General features: G+C 42.3%; 1 protein-coding gene across 1 annotated transcript in view; it reads right to left on the bottom strand.

The window, feature by feature from the left end:
• Positions 1 to 456: 456 nt before the first annotated feature.
• Positions 457 to 14,134, bottom strand: part of TEAD1 (TEA domain transcription factor 1) — a gene marked incomplete at its 5' end in the record, with an annotated part of 32,219 nt that continues 18,541 nt past the window's right edge. The window contains 3 exons of the mRNA XM_082485051.1: positions 457 to 981; positions 1,974 to 2,126; positions 3,611 to 3,751. Of these exons, the coding sequence (XP_082341177.1) occupies positions 868 to 981; positions 1,974 to 2,126; positions 3,611 to 3,751 (408 nt within the window). The 3' untranslated portion in view covers positions 457 to 867. The remainder of the gene's footprint in view (positions 982 to 1,973; positions 2,127 to 3,610; positions 3,752 to 14,134) is intronic.

The raw sequence follows: 14,134 nt of genomic DNA on the forward strand, positions 1-14,134 counted from the left end.
TAACTGCACACACAAGACTACATATAATGCGAGTCTAAATCTTCAGTATTTACCTACTTATTGCAAAATGAGCCATCTTTTTCATTAAATAATCAAATTTTCATATTAGTACAATACAACTTTATACTCTTTTAAAATACACTAGATATGTTAGGGGTAAGGGATGATGTTTTCTTTCTCTGCAATACCTGTTTGAAAGTTTAATGGATTAGAAGATTAGTTTTAGCGTTGAGAAAAAAATACAAAATTTGCCTAATTTCAGGATCTGTCTGTTTCTATCAGGCATTTCTTAAGGCTATATTTTTCATTTGGTTTCAAACAGAAAAATGTTTCATTTTAAAAAATAATTTAGTGAATTACATTCGTCCATATCTTCCACCCTAATTAGTTACAAAGATAATTCTATAAAGATTATTAACTTTGTGTACTCATTTACAGTTATAGCTAAAGGTTCATTTCAATTTCACTTGCATCGTAAAACAAGTATTTCATGTTGGAAAAAAACCCAAAATAAATTCTTATAAATGCTGTCAGGTTTTTCCCATGGCAAATGCTCTGTCATACATTTTTCTATCAGAATTAAAAATAGGCCTCCACAGACAGAGGCGTTAGGTTCTTAAATACAGTCTTCCCAAAGAACTGTGGTTTACAAATTTGAAGAACACTTAGTTTTAGAAATAATTTTTACAACTGTACCAGAATTTCACAGCTACAATTATATATGAACACATTAAAAATGACTTCACTAAAACAGGATTTAGAAAAATGTGGGTGAAAGTTGGGCCAGAGGCACTGCCACTTAGTGTTGAGGTTTACAGTCTGTGTTTTGATAAAGAAGTGAAATGAAGTGTATATATAAATAACTGCTCAGTCCTTTACAAGCCTGTAGATATGATGCTGTGCTCCATGTTCGCTGTTCGACACTTCAAATACACAAGCCATGCAGAGCAGGGTTTCTTGTGTATCCCTGTTTGTTACAACCTGTTTGAGGGGGAGGAAGAGGTAGACAGCATATTACAAACTTGGAAGCACCGGGGCCAAAACAAGAAATGACTGGCTTAACTGAAGACAATCTTCAGATGTGACTGTTTGAAATGTGTGTCCTCTCGCTCTCTCTTTGGCAATTTAGCCTGACCTCGGTGGCTGCGCTCACTCACTGTGCTCTGGGGCTGGGCTGCGGGGCTATCGCTCCCAGCGGAGGGCACCGAGATTCATCCCACCCTCTGGCTGCTTGACCGTGAGCCGCCATCATGGGGTCCTGGCTCAGCCTTCCTCAACCTGAGCCCCACTCCAGCAAAGGGAAACCAAGCACACCCTTGTCACCTTGTGTTCGCTTGCCAAAAGGCAGCTGAGCGGGGTGCACGTGGCTCTGTGCTCACGGCCCTACCTCTTCCACGTCTCGCCAGCCCGTGGTCCTGCCCGAATCCTTCGAGCGGCGGCGCATGGCTCTAAGTGCTTGGCTGAGGTGCCGCTGCAAAGCCACAGTGACGGCAGGCTGCGTAACTGGGTGGCACTGGATTGAAGGGTACTATGTGGACCATTCTTCAGGCTTTAGATCACCTGATGGGTGTACCCATTACTGCAATGCTGTCCTGGCCCAAGAACTAAGTAACACCACTGACATTTGCAGTATTACAACTGGCATCTCAGTAAGAACACATTAGATGAATGGGACTGTTCAAAGTTACTGCCTCAGGCTCACTACAAACACCAGAGACGTGAGAGAGAAGTAAACTGAATTTTTGGAAAGTAACAAAGATGCTTGTTCATGTTCTCGGCCAGCTTAGCGTTTTCATCCTTAGCGTCTATAGTGCACAATTCCAAGAGTATTACTCTGAAGTCAAGGGGATGATTTGTTTAGTAAGCAACATGACTATGGGTTTCGGAAACTGGTTCTAAATATTACAAATTAAGTAAGCTATACAAAGCCTAAGAGTACTTTATACATGGAAAAAGAAAAAGTGAGTCCATACCAATAAAATTGTAAAATTTTCCAACACGCTGTTCATCATGTATTTCTCTGGTAAATGCTTCAGCTTGTGTATGAAGTTGATCATATATTCACACATTGGAGAGCGATTTATTCTGTACACGAATCGGCCATTCTCAAACCTTGCATATTCAGTCTAAAAAAAAAGAGGATTTAGACTAGGAAGAGTAAGATAATTCAGAAATAGCAAAAAAGTGAATACTAAACCTGTTTTTTTTTTTCTTTGTGTAGACAGAAAAAAGAGAAAGTGACTCTCAGACACACCCCCCCCCCCAGACACGCACGCACTTGCTAACTCCCTGCCTGAGCTATGCAGTGCCTTGCTAAAAAACCAAGGGCCCTTAATTATTAGGTTGTAATATCACGACTTGTTCTCTAACCTGTGAATTAAAAAGATGAACAGATGAGGATTACACAAAGGTAAGTCCAAGTCAAGTAAAAATGAATTAAGCAGAAAACTTTTGTGGAAAGATGATTTTAGTTTCGAGGCAGCTGTCTGCAAAGGGAACAGCAAAAATAAGCTTATATATTTATGCACAAATATACACATGTAAATACAGCTATATTATTGCATGATTGGCAATTTATGAATTACAGAAAGGTGCAAGACTACAGTCGGAAGAAAACCAGACTGATTTAGACTGCAGGGGCTCACCAGGGGCTGAAGGAGGGTCAGGCTGTGACTCGGACTCTTGCTGCCCTGCTACCAAGTGCTCTGCTCAGGTGCATTCAGTGGCGTGTGGATTTTTTTGACTTTCTCTAAGCTTGGACTAATGGAAATGATGGAAAACTTTGTTTATGGTCACCATGCGCAGAAACCATGTTGAGTAGAAGAAGGACGTGAACAGTGACCAAGAAAGCCATCTAGAAAGGCTTAACCTGCAGCTCTAGGATAAAATTCCTGTACAAAAACTATATTGCAGATAACAGATGTGGCCGTGGGGGTTAGTACAGAGAAGACAAGTTAAATAGCTGCAGGACCATTGTAAAATAAACCAACTAGCTACCTGACCACACCATGCAGTTCTGTGCTTACAAACGGTTAAAATATAAATAAAGGCCCTTGCACATTAAGAAAATACGTAACTTTGTATTCAAAAGCTGCTGGTGACTGAGGAAAGCATGCCTTTCTGTGCATAAAAGATAAAATAAGCTATGAGGAAACATAGCACACCATCCATGGCTTTAAAATGCGTAAAAAAATCTAGATGTAGAGGGTAGCTCGTTACTGTAGTATGGTTTCAAACAGGCTATGTGGCTGGCCAAGTGTTTGGCAATGGGAAGAAAAGCATTTTTCAGCTCTTTCCTGCCAGGTGATGGAGGAGGCGGCACTGATGTCGGCTGCAGGTTCCCCACCGAAGGGTGCCAGAGGCAGGGTACAGGAGGGTCTCCAAAGCAACAGGTAACGAGGATTTTACTTAACTGTAGTGTCACCATTTACACGGTGATTTAAAATGAACCCAAACACTGCTGGGAAGGAAAATACTCTCTCAGGAAGGATTAGAGGAAGGAAGGAAGGAAAAGACAGATAAGAGCAAAGTAAAGACAAGAGGGAGAAAAGCCTAATTAAAAGGAAAGGCAACCAGAGAATCATCCCACACATCCCATCACAACACCCACCTCTACTTTTTCTACTACTTGCTTTCCAAATGAGCAGACTTTGGTGGAACAGGTGATTGTCATGTTTTCTGAGCTCTCGTACTGACTAGTGACTCCGTAAAATGCTCCTGTATCATCTTGAATGTTGCAGTTTAAGTCAGCCTGTTGGGAAAAGGTAATAGAAGATGAAGATTTTATTTTTCATTTGACAATGTCAGTAGTATAAGCCATAATTGGCTCACCGTTCTTCTCAGAAATAAGAGACAGAGGGGGGAATTTTATAGTGACAACAGTGACAGTGGAAAAAGTTGTCAGGTAAGTACCTGCCTAATTGTTGCAGTATAAACCTTAGGGAAGCAGCAATTTCTTCAAACTTTAAACAACAAAAGACAATCCAGTATTTCTCCAGGCTACAGGTGATGTTCTTGCCCGGCAGATAGCTGATGAAGTCCCTGGAGCAAAGGGAACGATCACCTGCGAGGATCCTGGCTCCAGAGCTGACTCCTCTGGAGGGAACCTGTCCTGTGGCCTCCAATGCAACTGAGCCATCCCGCTCCCGAGGGGCCACAGTTCACTTTCTCCTTTTCCTTTCTTAAAGCAATGAAATCCTCACGGCAAAGGGAGATAGCGGCGCAACACGGGAATCGATCTCTGATAAGACTCTGTGAAGCCATATGGCCCTGATTCAGAAAAATACTTGACTTTGCAGAGCTGTATGACGCAACTCAGGCTTCACACGAGCTGTGTGCGCACGGCGCCGTGCCTACCGCACCAATAAAACGTTACTGCAAGTATTTGATTTCTTTCCGTATTTCTCTGCAGCCTGAGTAACTATTGAGCTGCCTTTTGATATCTAGCAACAGAGATTGAGACTTGCAGGATCATGTGAGGAACAGTGCTACCTTTAATTATTTATACCCAAATCCAAGCCCTGTGCACAGCGTGATTAATTTGGCTACAAAGCAACAGCACAGGTCACATGCTGAATCCGGCCTCCCCAGCAGCACGGAAGCTGTTCTGCCACTGTGCTCTTTGTCATCATGAATCCATTTTCAAAGGCCCTCAAATTAAAAGAGCACTAATATGGACACAGGCAGAGTCTAGGGATCTCCACAGCTGGATTTGTTGATTCAGGCATTAGTTCTGCTGACATCTTTGGTGCCCAAGGAGAGAGTGGGCAGGGTTTTCTTTTTATGTGGAAATAGCCGATGAGCTACTGCAGCGTAACATCTAAGAGTCGTCTGAATTTTTAACTTTGACGTGAGCATTTTAGCAGGGAAAGGCACTTTTGCAGCTGTTTCACTTGCAAGTCTAGCTCTGCTTGTTTTTATTGTTATACAGAAATGTAACATAAACATTTTGACAGATACTTTCATGTCTACCTTGAGATTTTTAAAAAAGCAGTTTACAGGTATGTTTATTCACTACTTAGTGTGGAACATTTATAATCCTGCCTCCACTATAGTTCAGGTCATTTGTAACTGCTATTTAATTTTTAACTAGGCAACAACTCATTAATTCTACTTAGTGTCTACAGCCCTTATTTGTGGTACAACATTCTGAGGCAATATGCTGATAATAGCACATACTGAGCTAGTTTGTGGTACGGAGAAGACATAGGTCTAAGATTACTTCAGGCTGGCTTTGGTAAATTAATCAGTGGCGAAGTCTCCTGAGGTTTACGCACAGTAACACAAACAGCCCTATAGTCACGTATTTTGCATAACAGAAAGAAATCCTATCGCTATTACACCTTGTTTCTTGCACATGTTTTGCATGAGGTCAGCAGTTAATGTTTAATGTACCTCTAAAGCACTGCGTTCACAGTGAGCTGTAAGAAATTGTTCCGAGCTAATAGTAAATAAGCAATTTGCCATCACAGCTGGCTTGCAATCGAAACATGACAAACAGCTAAACACGGCAAACTGTAGCACAGCCATCAGCCATGCCGCAGCTGCCCCACCGGAATTTCTGAAGAATAGTTCATTTCTGATAAAGCAATTGCATTGGTTTTAATAATAACAACTATAAAAACAACAATAATAACAGTAGTAATAATAATAGCTTAAAAAGTGGTTATTGCTGCTGCTACCACAATTACAATTTTAATATCAAAACATTTTTCTTTTTTTCCTTTCAGATAGAGGCAAAATATTTAAGAAATAATAACTAAAATGCTCCTCACAATTTCATAGACCTTATATTTCAAGCCACAATGACAATTGTTCATAGAGTTAAAAAATAAGAATAACTTTTTATCTGCTGCCTTTGGATATTGAAGCCCACTGAAAAAAATGTATCTAATTGTTGTATTTACATGCTGACATTTAACCTGGAAAAGTAACACATGTGGCCATCTGGCACCCTGTTGATCACTCCCACAGCTCTTCCAACTCTTGCTGAAATCACCAGGAGCCCTGTGTACACAAAAAAATACAGGCTGGGGCCCTGATGTTTGAATGAGGGATCCTTGAATTTATCACTCAAATGTCATGATTTACTCTTATGCAATCTCGACATTGTTGCAAAAGTCCCATGGTGATAATATAGATGTGAATAATCTTTATTTGCTTCATTTGCGCTCCGATTTTTTTTTGAGTCTAGCACACAACAAATGTGTTTTCAAGGAGAGAGAGAATTTTCCTTTTAAACAACAGTTTTCATGTTCAACTAATTACAAACTGCTGAGGGCTGAAGCCTTAAGACTCCTCCAAAAAGTGTAACACCAACATCAAAACCGTAAGAGTTGGCAATGGCAAATACCCTTAAATGAAGGCTTCACCAAAGCCTCTTTTAATACTGAAAGAATTTTGTCTGTTCTTACACACTAAACCAAACCTTGTCCCTCAGTCGGGGTTGAAATTTTGTCACTAGAGGCCAAGTACATGAACACTAGGAAGGAGCGGGTATCATTGCAAAGAGCAGATTGTCACATCAAGGATGTATTCTGAACCAGGTGTTGAAAGCTTTGTTCCATGCTGAATATTTTAGAAAAGAAGGAAAGACGCTCACTTCTGGTAAATACAAAACTTTGGTTAAAAAATGATAGCGAAGGACTTGCTAACTATATTGTTAGGGCTTACATAGTAAGGGGTTCGTCTAAACACATATGCTTGAAAACAAAATTGTATTTCTTGAACTGACAAAAGTGGGGTCCCAGTTAAAAGTCAGGGGATTCCACTCCTCCCTCCCCAAAAAGGTTATGAGACTACCAAAAAAAAAAAAAAAATGGGCATGCTGTGGCTATGACAGTTGTAGATGTAGCTTTGAGCAGGAATAAGGCGATGTGTTACCCCGGTATTCAGTTTTAGCAGGATCCTTACTACGATATCAATTGCAGTTTTTGTGTCTACATTTTAGAAAGGATGTTGGAAAATTGGAAAGTGTTCAGAAAAGAGTTACAAGAATGATTTCAGGTCTGGAAAACATCCTTTGTAGTGAATGACTAATGAAACTCCATCTACTTACTTTTTCCAAGGGAAGTTTTTCCACGACTTTGTCATAGCCTACAAGTTGCTACATGGGGAAGAGTCTTCTGATAGATTAAATCTTGCAGAAAAGGACATTAAAAGACAGAAAGCTAAAGCTATGCAAAAGCTAAATGAGAAACAAAGCAGAGGTTGGCAACCCCGATGGCCATGAAATGCTGGCATAATTTACAAATGTGGTGGAATCGCCATTACTTGGGGTCTTTTTTTAACCAAGCTAAATGGCTAACTAACAGGGGTGCTGTGGTTCAAGTCGGCTTATTGTCTGGGGCCAGGCATTACTTAGTGAGATTCACTGCCTATATTATAGAAGAGGCAAGACAAGATAAATATAATAATAGCAAAATTGAAATATAGGAATTTATCTTATTAACCTCAATTAACCCTCTCCTTATAATTTCCTTTTTCAATGATCCCTGTGAAAAAAAAAAAACAACCCTGTGACAACAGTCAAGCTTCTGGAGCACTGTGCTTGCAGCCTCTTCTGCTGCAACCAGCTTTGTCTCATTATTTCCTTGGTACTCTGGCTCCAGCTGTTCTCTTGCATCTTAGACTTAGATTGCAAGTCTTCCTGGGCTGTAAACCAGCTTTCCCTTCTGTACAGCATCTCATGCAACCGTGCTCTGACCCACGGCTCCAGGAATTAGGGTTGATGAGCACTATCGTGGCATATACAGATATAATAACCTTTTCAATGGAAGCGTGATCACATGTGATGAACAGGAGTCCATTTACTCATTGAATTTTAAAATACGAGATCAATACAATTTAGGAAAAAAACACGCCAACTTAAAAACCACAAATGCATATTTTTTTTTCTTTTTTACTTTCAAGAGTAAAACTCTGTTTTTGATTTATTTCTAAGCGCTGAGATTTATATTAGCTGAATGCATTTGGAGGCAGGAGAGGCACCCAGCTTTCTGGCACCCTATCTACAGCGGTTGCGTAAGAGCATGATTAATTCATTAATAAAGCATAGCTTGTCAATGGGTAGCACTGAAAATATTACATATTAAGTGTACTAAGTGTCTGACATGCTGCATGGAGAAGCCTCTGCCAGTGCGCCAGAGCAGGCACCAAAACAGAGCCGGCTGAAGCCAAAATAGAAAGTAAAAATAAGTAAATAAAAATAATCTTCGCATTCACTTCAGAGGAGCTCTCAGGCTCTGTGTTAAAGGCAGGGGGCAGAGGGTAGAGTGCTTGCGTAATAATAACAGCTTTGGCTAACAAAAAAGCAACTCCAGCAAAAATTGCTGAGAAGACTCTAAATTCTTCCTGCTGAGTAGAAGGAAAACAGCACCTACTGGAAACAGTGGGATCTGGGGAGGGCCAGAACAATTTACACCGGCATTCGGTAGTTAACATCAAGCACATAAGGTCACTTATTAACAACATATAGGTTTTAACAACTGCTGACCGCAGGGAGGTATGTTACTCATATGACTGCACCGTGCCTCCCCTCCTCCTCTCCAAAGAGTGATCAAAGAGCAGAGATTCCAAATTGTGAAGCAATTTTTTCCAACGGGAGCATCTGGGTCGTTGGCACGTTTCACCGCGCGTTACGCTGCAGCTCAGGAATTGCGTCCAGCTCTGCCACATGGTTGGGCTTGTGATGGACAGGCCAAGCTGCTCCGGCTTCCCAGCTGCTCGGCCCCGTCCACTCATTAGCCAGCCCCAAGCGCTAATGCCCTCGCATCAATTTGCGAAGGGGTCCCTCCACAAGCACCACGTGAGCTCCCTGTGCCGAGAGGGTTGTGATGGGGAAAAGAAAATGCATGTCTGCTTTCTTCCATATCTAATTTGTTTTGCATACATTTGCATGCCGGCCATAGACCCATTCACGTTACGGATCGCATTTGTGAGTTGCAGATCGTTTGCCAGTCAAAGCTGGCGAGTGTGTGTGCGCGCCGGAGTGTGTGGAGGGAAATCCAAGATTCTAGATTATGCAGTATAAATTACATGTAAAAATAGAAAGAAAATAAAATAGCAGTGGGCACAATGGTGTGTGCGTGTGAATGAAGGGCACAAAGAATCTCTGCACCTTTTAAGACGGCTGGAGGCACATGGGGATAAATTCAGGAGGGGGTGGGAGGAGCCCACAGGCGCAAGCCATTTCTGAACACTGATTACATGAGTAAATTGTTTGTTCCAGTGTATCACAAAGAGAAGGAGCATTATTTTTCATGCCACAGCTGTTTTGAATAAGAATAGGAATAAACTTAACCATCCGCCTCATGTTACTTACCACTAATTATGGCATATATTTACATCTATAAAACAGTGAAATTTTGGGGGACATAATTTAATGCCCCTTTATTGTGTAGATTCCTTTATTTCCATCCCACATTTGAATTTCAAAAATGTTTAGGACTTCAAAGCATCTTTAAAAGCTCGCCCTAATTACAATATGCATTACTTTCTAAAACTCCTAGTTTGCATTGCAGATTCCTGCAAATACAAGCATTCATTTTAAACATTAATTAATATCATCTATGCATCTTCAGATGAGTTTGGGTCTTTATTTCAGAGTTGCACTGAGCTCTGACTAAGCTTTCCTCAGTTTGAAGAATAGTTCGAGCTACTGTAAACATTTAAAATGAAGCCAGCGGCTCAGATCAGTAGAAAGCCTGACAGCCCAATATTAATTTATTTCAGCTGGTTTTTTCCTGTGCCACTAGTTAGAAAACATCTCTCCTCCTTTCAGATATATTTGCTTCCCATGACTGTTCCTGGAGCCGCAGAAGTCAGCGTTCAGGCTTGGCACAGAGCGTTTGGCAGTGTCAGAGACACAAAACCCACGGCCACGTCACGGCAAGGTGTGCTCGCACACCTCCCAACGGAGGCACGGACCCACCGCACCATACTGCAGCTTACGTAGAGAAGTCATGCAAAAAGAGAATCCCTGCCTCAGAATTTGCTGGCGGGGGCTGAGGCAAAACACAAGAGAGCAGTAACTAGCTCAACCAGAAGACTTTGGTCCAGGCTGCAGTGAACAGATACGCACTGCTGAATTAACATGAAGGGTATTCCTAGTAGTGAAAATTGGTTGCCAGCTGAACTAGCGCTAGACGGGCAAGTTAAGGAGCTAGCAAAGCTAGCAGGGGCGTAAAGGGAGCTGATGTGCTGTGCCTTCCTAGAGCAATTCCCTTGCCAGAGTCAAAGGAGATGTATGCGCTCGTAACAGCAGAGTCAAAGTGCACACATTGGCCATGCAGCTGAGAAACACTGGACTCAAAAGGGAGGTGGTGTGAGTGGGACAGACGTACCATCAGCTTCCCGCAAGAGAAAGTGGAGAACCAGGGGAGGCAGAGCGCTGGGCAATCAGCACCGGGGGGTGCGAAGGCAAGGGCAGCAATCATGTTTTAGACAGACATTTTGGGGTACAGCTGGAGGCGTGCTCTGTCATTTAGCTCGAACTCTTTCAGGAGGCCTAAGTGTATTATTTAGTATTAGATTATTTAAGAATAGAAGTGAGTAGTCAATGGGGATAGCATTAGATATCAATATGTGTAGAACTTCAACCAATAAAAGAAACCAATAGAGGCAACATGCGTTGACTTAGCTTTTAGATAGGCTAATCAGTACTTCAAAGACCAGTAAACCTCGGGCCTTTTCTCAAGTCACAAAAACAGTTCAAGTACAAACTAACCAGCAGGTATGTTGACCTTACTCAGAGGAAGATTAGATGGCATGAATCATACCTGACTGTTTTACACAGATTGGGCTTATTTTGTTAGTGACTGAGGTAACGGAAGCAAGATTGTGCGCTCAACCTGCACCCAGGGAAAGGCTTCATCTGCAGAAACTCTGCAGCCGTGTCTGAATTCCTCAACAGTGGTCTAGCCAATAACTTTCACATTTATTTAAGAACCTTTATTTTGGTTTTCGTTTTATATCCCTGTAATCTCCGGTTTCATATCACCGTCACACAAATTTCCTGTGCCATGTCATTAGTACGTTGTTCCTTATCTACTCATTGTACCAAGTGCACAACATACCAAGTTAAGCTCCTTCCAGCTATTACTGCAAAAGCCTGTCTCTGGGGTGACTTCCCTGAAGTCTCTGGTTCCCAGTGACTACCTGGGATAGACAGCAGGAAAGAGTCACTGCACTCAAGGGGCAAGACAGGGATCTGGACATTGCTTTGCAGGGCTATAAGGGTTGGTTGGTTGAGGTGGTGTAACAGGAGAATTCTCTTCCTTTTACACCTCCTGCACTGTGAGGCAGGAAGAGGCCCAAAAGCGTGACGTCCAGATGCGTCACCAGGACTGCAGCCAGAAGCTCATCCATTCCCAGCATCAGGCTGTATTTCACAGGAGATGATACAATCTGTATGAACTAATAAACCTCTGCAAAGCAAAGCAACACTTTGTTTTGTACTCTGTACCTGTGATGCTTTGCAGAGTCAACTCCACAATTGCCAAATGTCTTCTTGCACGATCTCAGACCCTTCCCTCCCACTTTTTTGTAATCAAACCTTATTACCTTTATCACAGGGAAAACCAAGCTGCTGAGAAGCCTCAAGCTGAAGCAAACAGGAAAGGGCAAGACAAGTACTCTTTCTGGGTACCAGAGCTAAGCCACTTTCTGCCTTAGTCATCCTCAATGTGAGCGCTTCTTTCTGGTCTTCCCATTTCCCATCTTTCCTTTCCATAATAGATTCACTGTCTAAACAAAATATCCTCTTTGCTGCCTCCAGCGACGTGCCGACTTCTCTTTAAATCTGTTTACAGGCTCACCATCCTTTCTGGCATGAAATCCTCACCTTTGCTTTCAAGCTTCCACATGCCGCGGCACCCGCCTGCTTTCCTTCTCTGGTTTCCCTCGACCCCTTTCACTCTTAGTCCCTGTTTTCCTTTTGTTGATTCTCCTTGCAGTGCTTTCTCACCTGAGCTTACTTGCCTAACACAAATTCATATTCCTCTTTTACTCATGTTACCAGCAAATTCCACCAAGACGTGGGCTGTCACTGGCCACTGATGCCAGGGTGCACTCAGTAGCTCACAGCATTGAGCAAACTGTCGACGGTAAGACGATAATGAAGGGAGAAGACAACAGAAAGGATGGGAAGGGGAAATGGTTAAATGAAGGGTGAAAGTATTGTGAGCAAGCAATAACCACGCAACATGAAGAGAACCTGGGAGAAGCTGAACTTTCAGACTAGGAGGAGTTAGTGAATGATAGGGAGAGAGTGGATTCAGACATGAACACTTAATTTAAAAGAAAAGGACAAGAATACGAAAATTATTTTCATATCAATAAGCTTGAAGTTACTAACAGGGTGAAAAAGATTGTAAGCAACCTTTGCCAGCTTTACACCGGTAACGTATAACTGTTTAGAACAGATTCTCAACACTCCCCATAAAAATGGGAACAAAGTCCTTTTATCTGAAGAAATGTCCTACTGGGGTGAAAGAAATTAAGAACACTGAGCTGACAGTTTAGGATCTAATTCTCATGACTAATTGCACAGCCATCTCTGTTCTTCCTACACATATTTCTAGCTGAGGGGCACTGGTGTGAAGTTTATTACTAGAAGGGCATTCATTGTGACTCTTACTACACCCAAACACTGCCCCTGGCACCTTCCCCCTGCCTCACTCCCTCGATGACAGAGAAAATCCAATCGCCTATTTCAAGGTCATGGCTCAGGAAGGCATTCTCACCACATTTTTAATGTATAATTCAGAAGGATGTTAGCACTGTATGTTTTTAATCTCTAAGTTAATACAACACAAAACTGTATTTAAAAAGACCATTATGTTAGGAGGCACAGTCAGGTTAAGAAATGTTGGGACTGAAGTTGCCTGCACATCCTGACTCCTGACCTGCATCACGACACAGTCCTTAGCTACACGACTGCACGCTTGCCCTCTGAGCATCTACGCAATATTTCTATGTCTCCATTATTCAGTGTGGCCCAGTCCTTATTTCCTGAACACTACTCAAAATCTGTGCCGAACACGGAATTATCAATTTTATCAAGATTTTCTTCATGGCATTATCTTGCTTTTTTATAAATGGCCACGAGTTTGATTTCTCAATGACCACCTGAGATGAAACGATGGTATCACCCCCTACATTACAGATGGGAAACTGAGGCAAGAGTGTTAAAGGTGTGCACTGCCTGTAGGAGATCAAGCAGAGAAGGCTGGCACTTGAATTTTCAAAGTCATGAGTACAACACAGACCTTAATAATCCAAAGAAGATCTCTACTGGCTTTAGATGCATCTTTGAGCATTCAGCATGCCTGAAAATCAGTTTTCACATGGAAAAAAAGGAGAACATACAACACATCAATGTCCGTATCACAAATCTCTGCTGCTTCCATGTCCAGTATAAAGCCTGAGGCTTGCCATTCTCTGTGGGAACCGAGGACAGGCAAGCGAGGTGACATTCATTTTGCCAGTGGGTTTTGCAAGTATCTATTATGCAAAGTGGATTGGTGAGATGACGGTCCTCAGTTCACGCCCAAGTTTTGCAAGGAAATGTATTTAGTGGTCACAGACCCTTAACCTCCAAGCCCTATTCTTCTGCAGCCAGATTTCTTCTGCCCTTATGCTCGCCCTGTTCCCACTTCTCACATACCCGTCTCTGCTCTGTGTCTTCATCCCTTGTATTTCCCTGCAGGCTCCTTATCCCAAACGCTCCCTTTTCCCACTCCTTCCCTCTTTTTGACCCTACATTCTCACCTGCCTTTTCCAGGCTCCTGGTGCCTGCTGCGTTTCAGTTCCCAGTTCCCTGCTGCCTCCTGTTCCTCGCCTCTTTGCTCAGCCAGCCCTCAAATGCTTGGTCTACAGCTCCCACACCCAGTTTTAAGCTCCATGAATTTCTCAACGGATTTCTTCTGCAGTCCAGCACAGCTCCTGCTCTCTGGTTTATCCCTCTACACCCATATTTGCGAAAAGAGAGTCTCCCTCATTTCCCAGTTTCCAGTTCCAAATCTGGTGCCACAGAAACTTTTGGCAAAATATGAAGTCTGGGGTATGTACAAGGTGGAGAGTATTTCAGGTCACATAGATAAACTTTAACTGAAAGCAATAAACACCAGGAAAT

This window comes from Vanellus vanellus (genome assembly GCF_965231255.1).
Source record: "Vanellus vanellus genome assembly, chromosome: 6".
NCBI lineage: Eukaryota > Metazoa > Chordata > Aves > Charadriiformes > Charadriidae > Vanellus > Vanellus vanellus.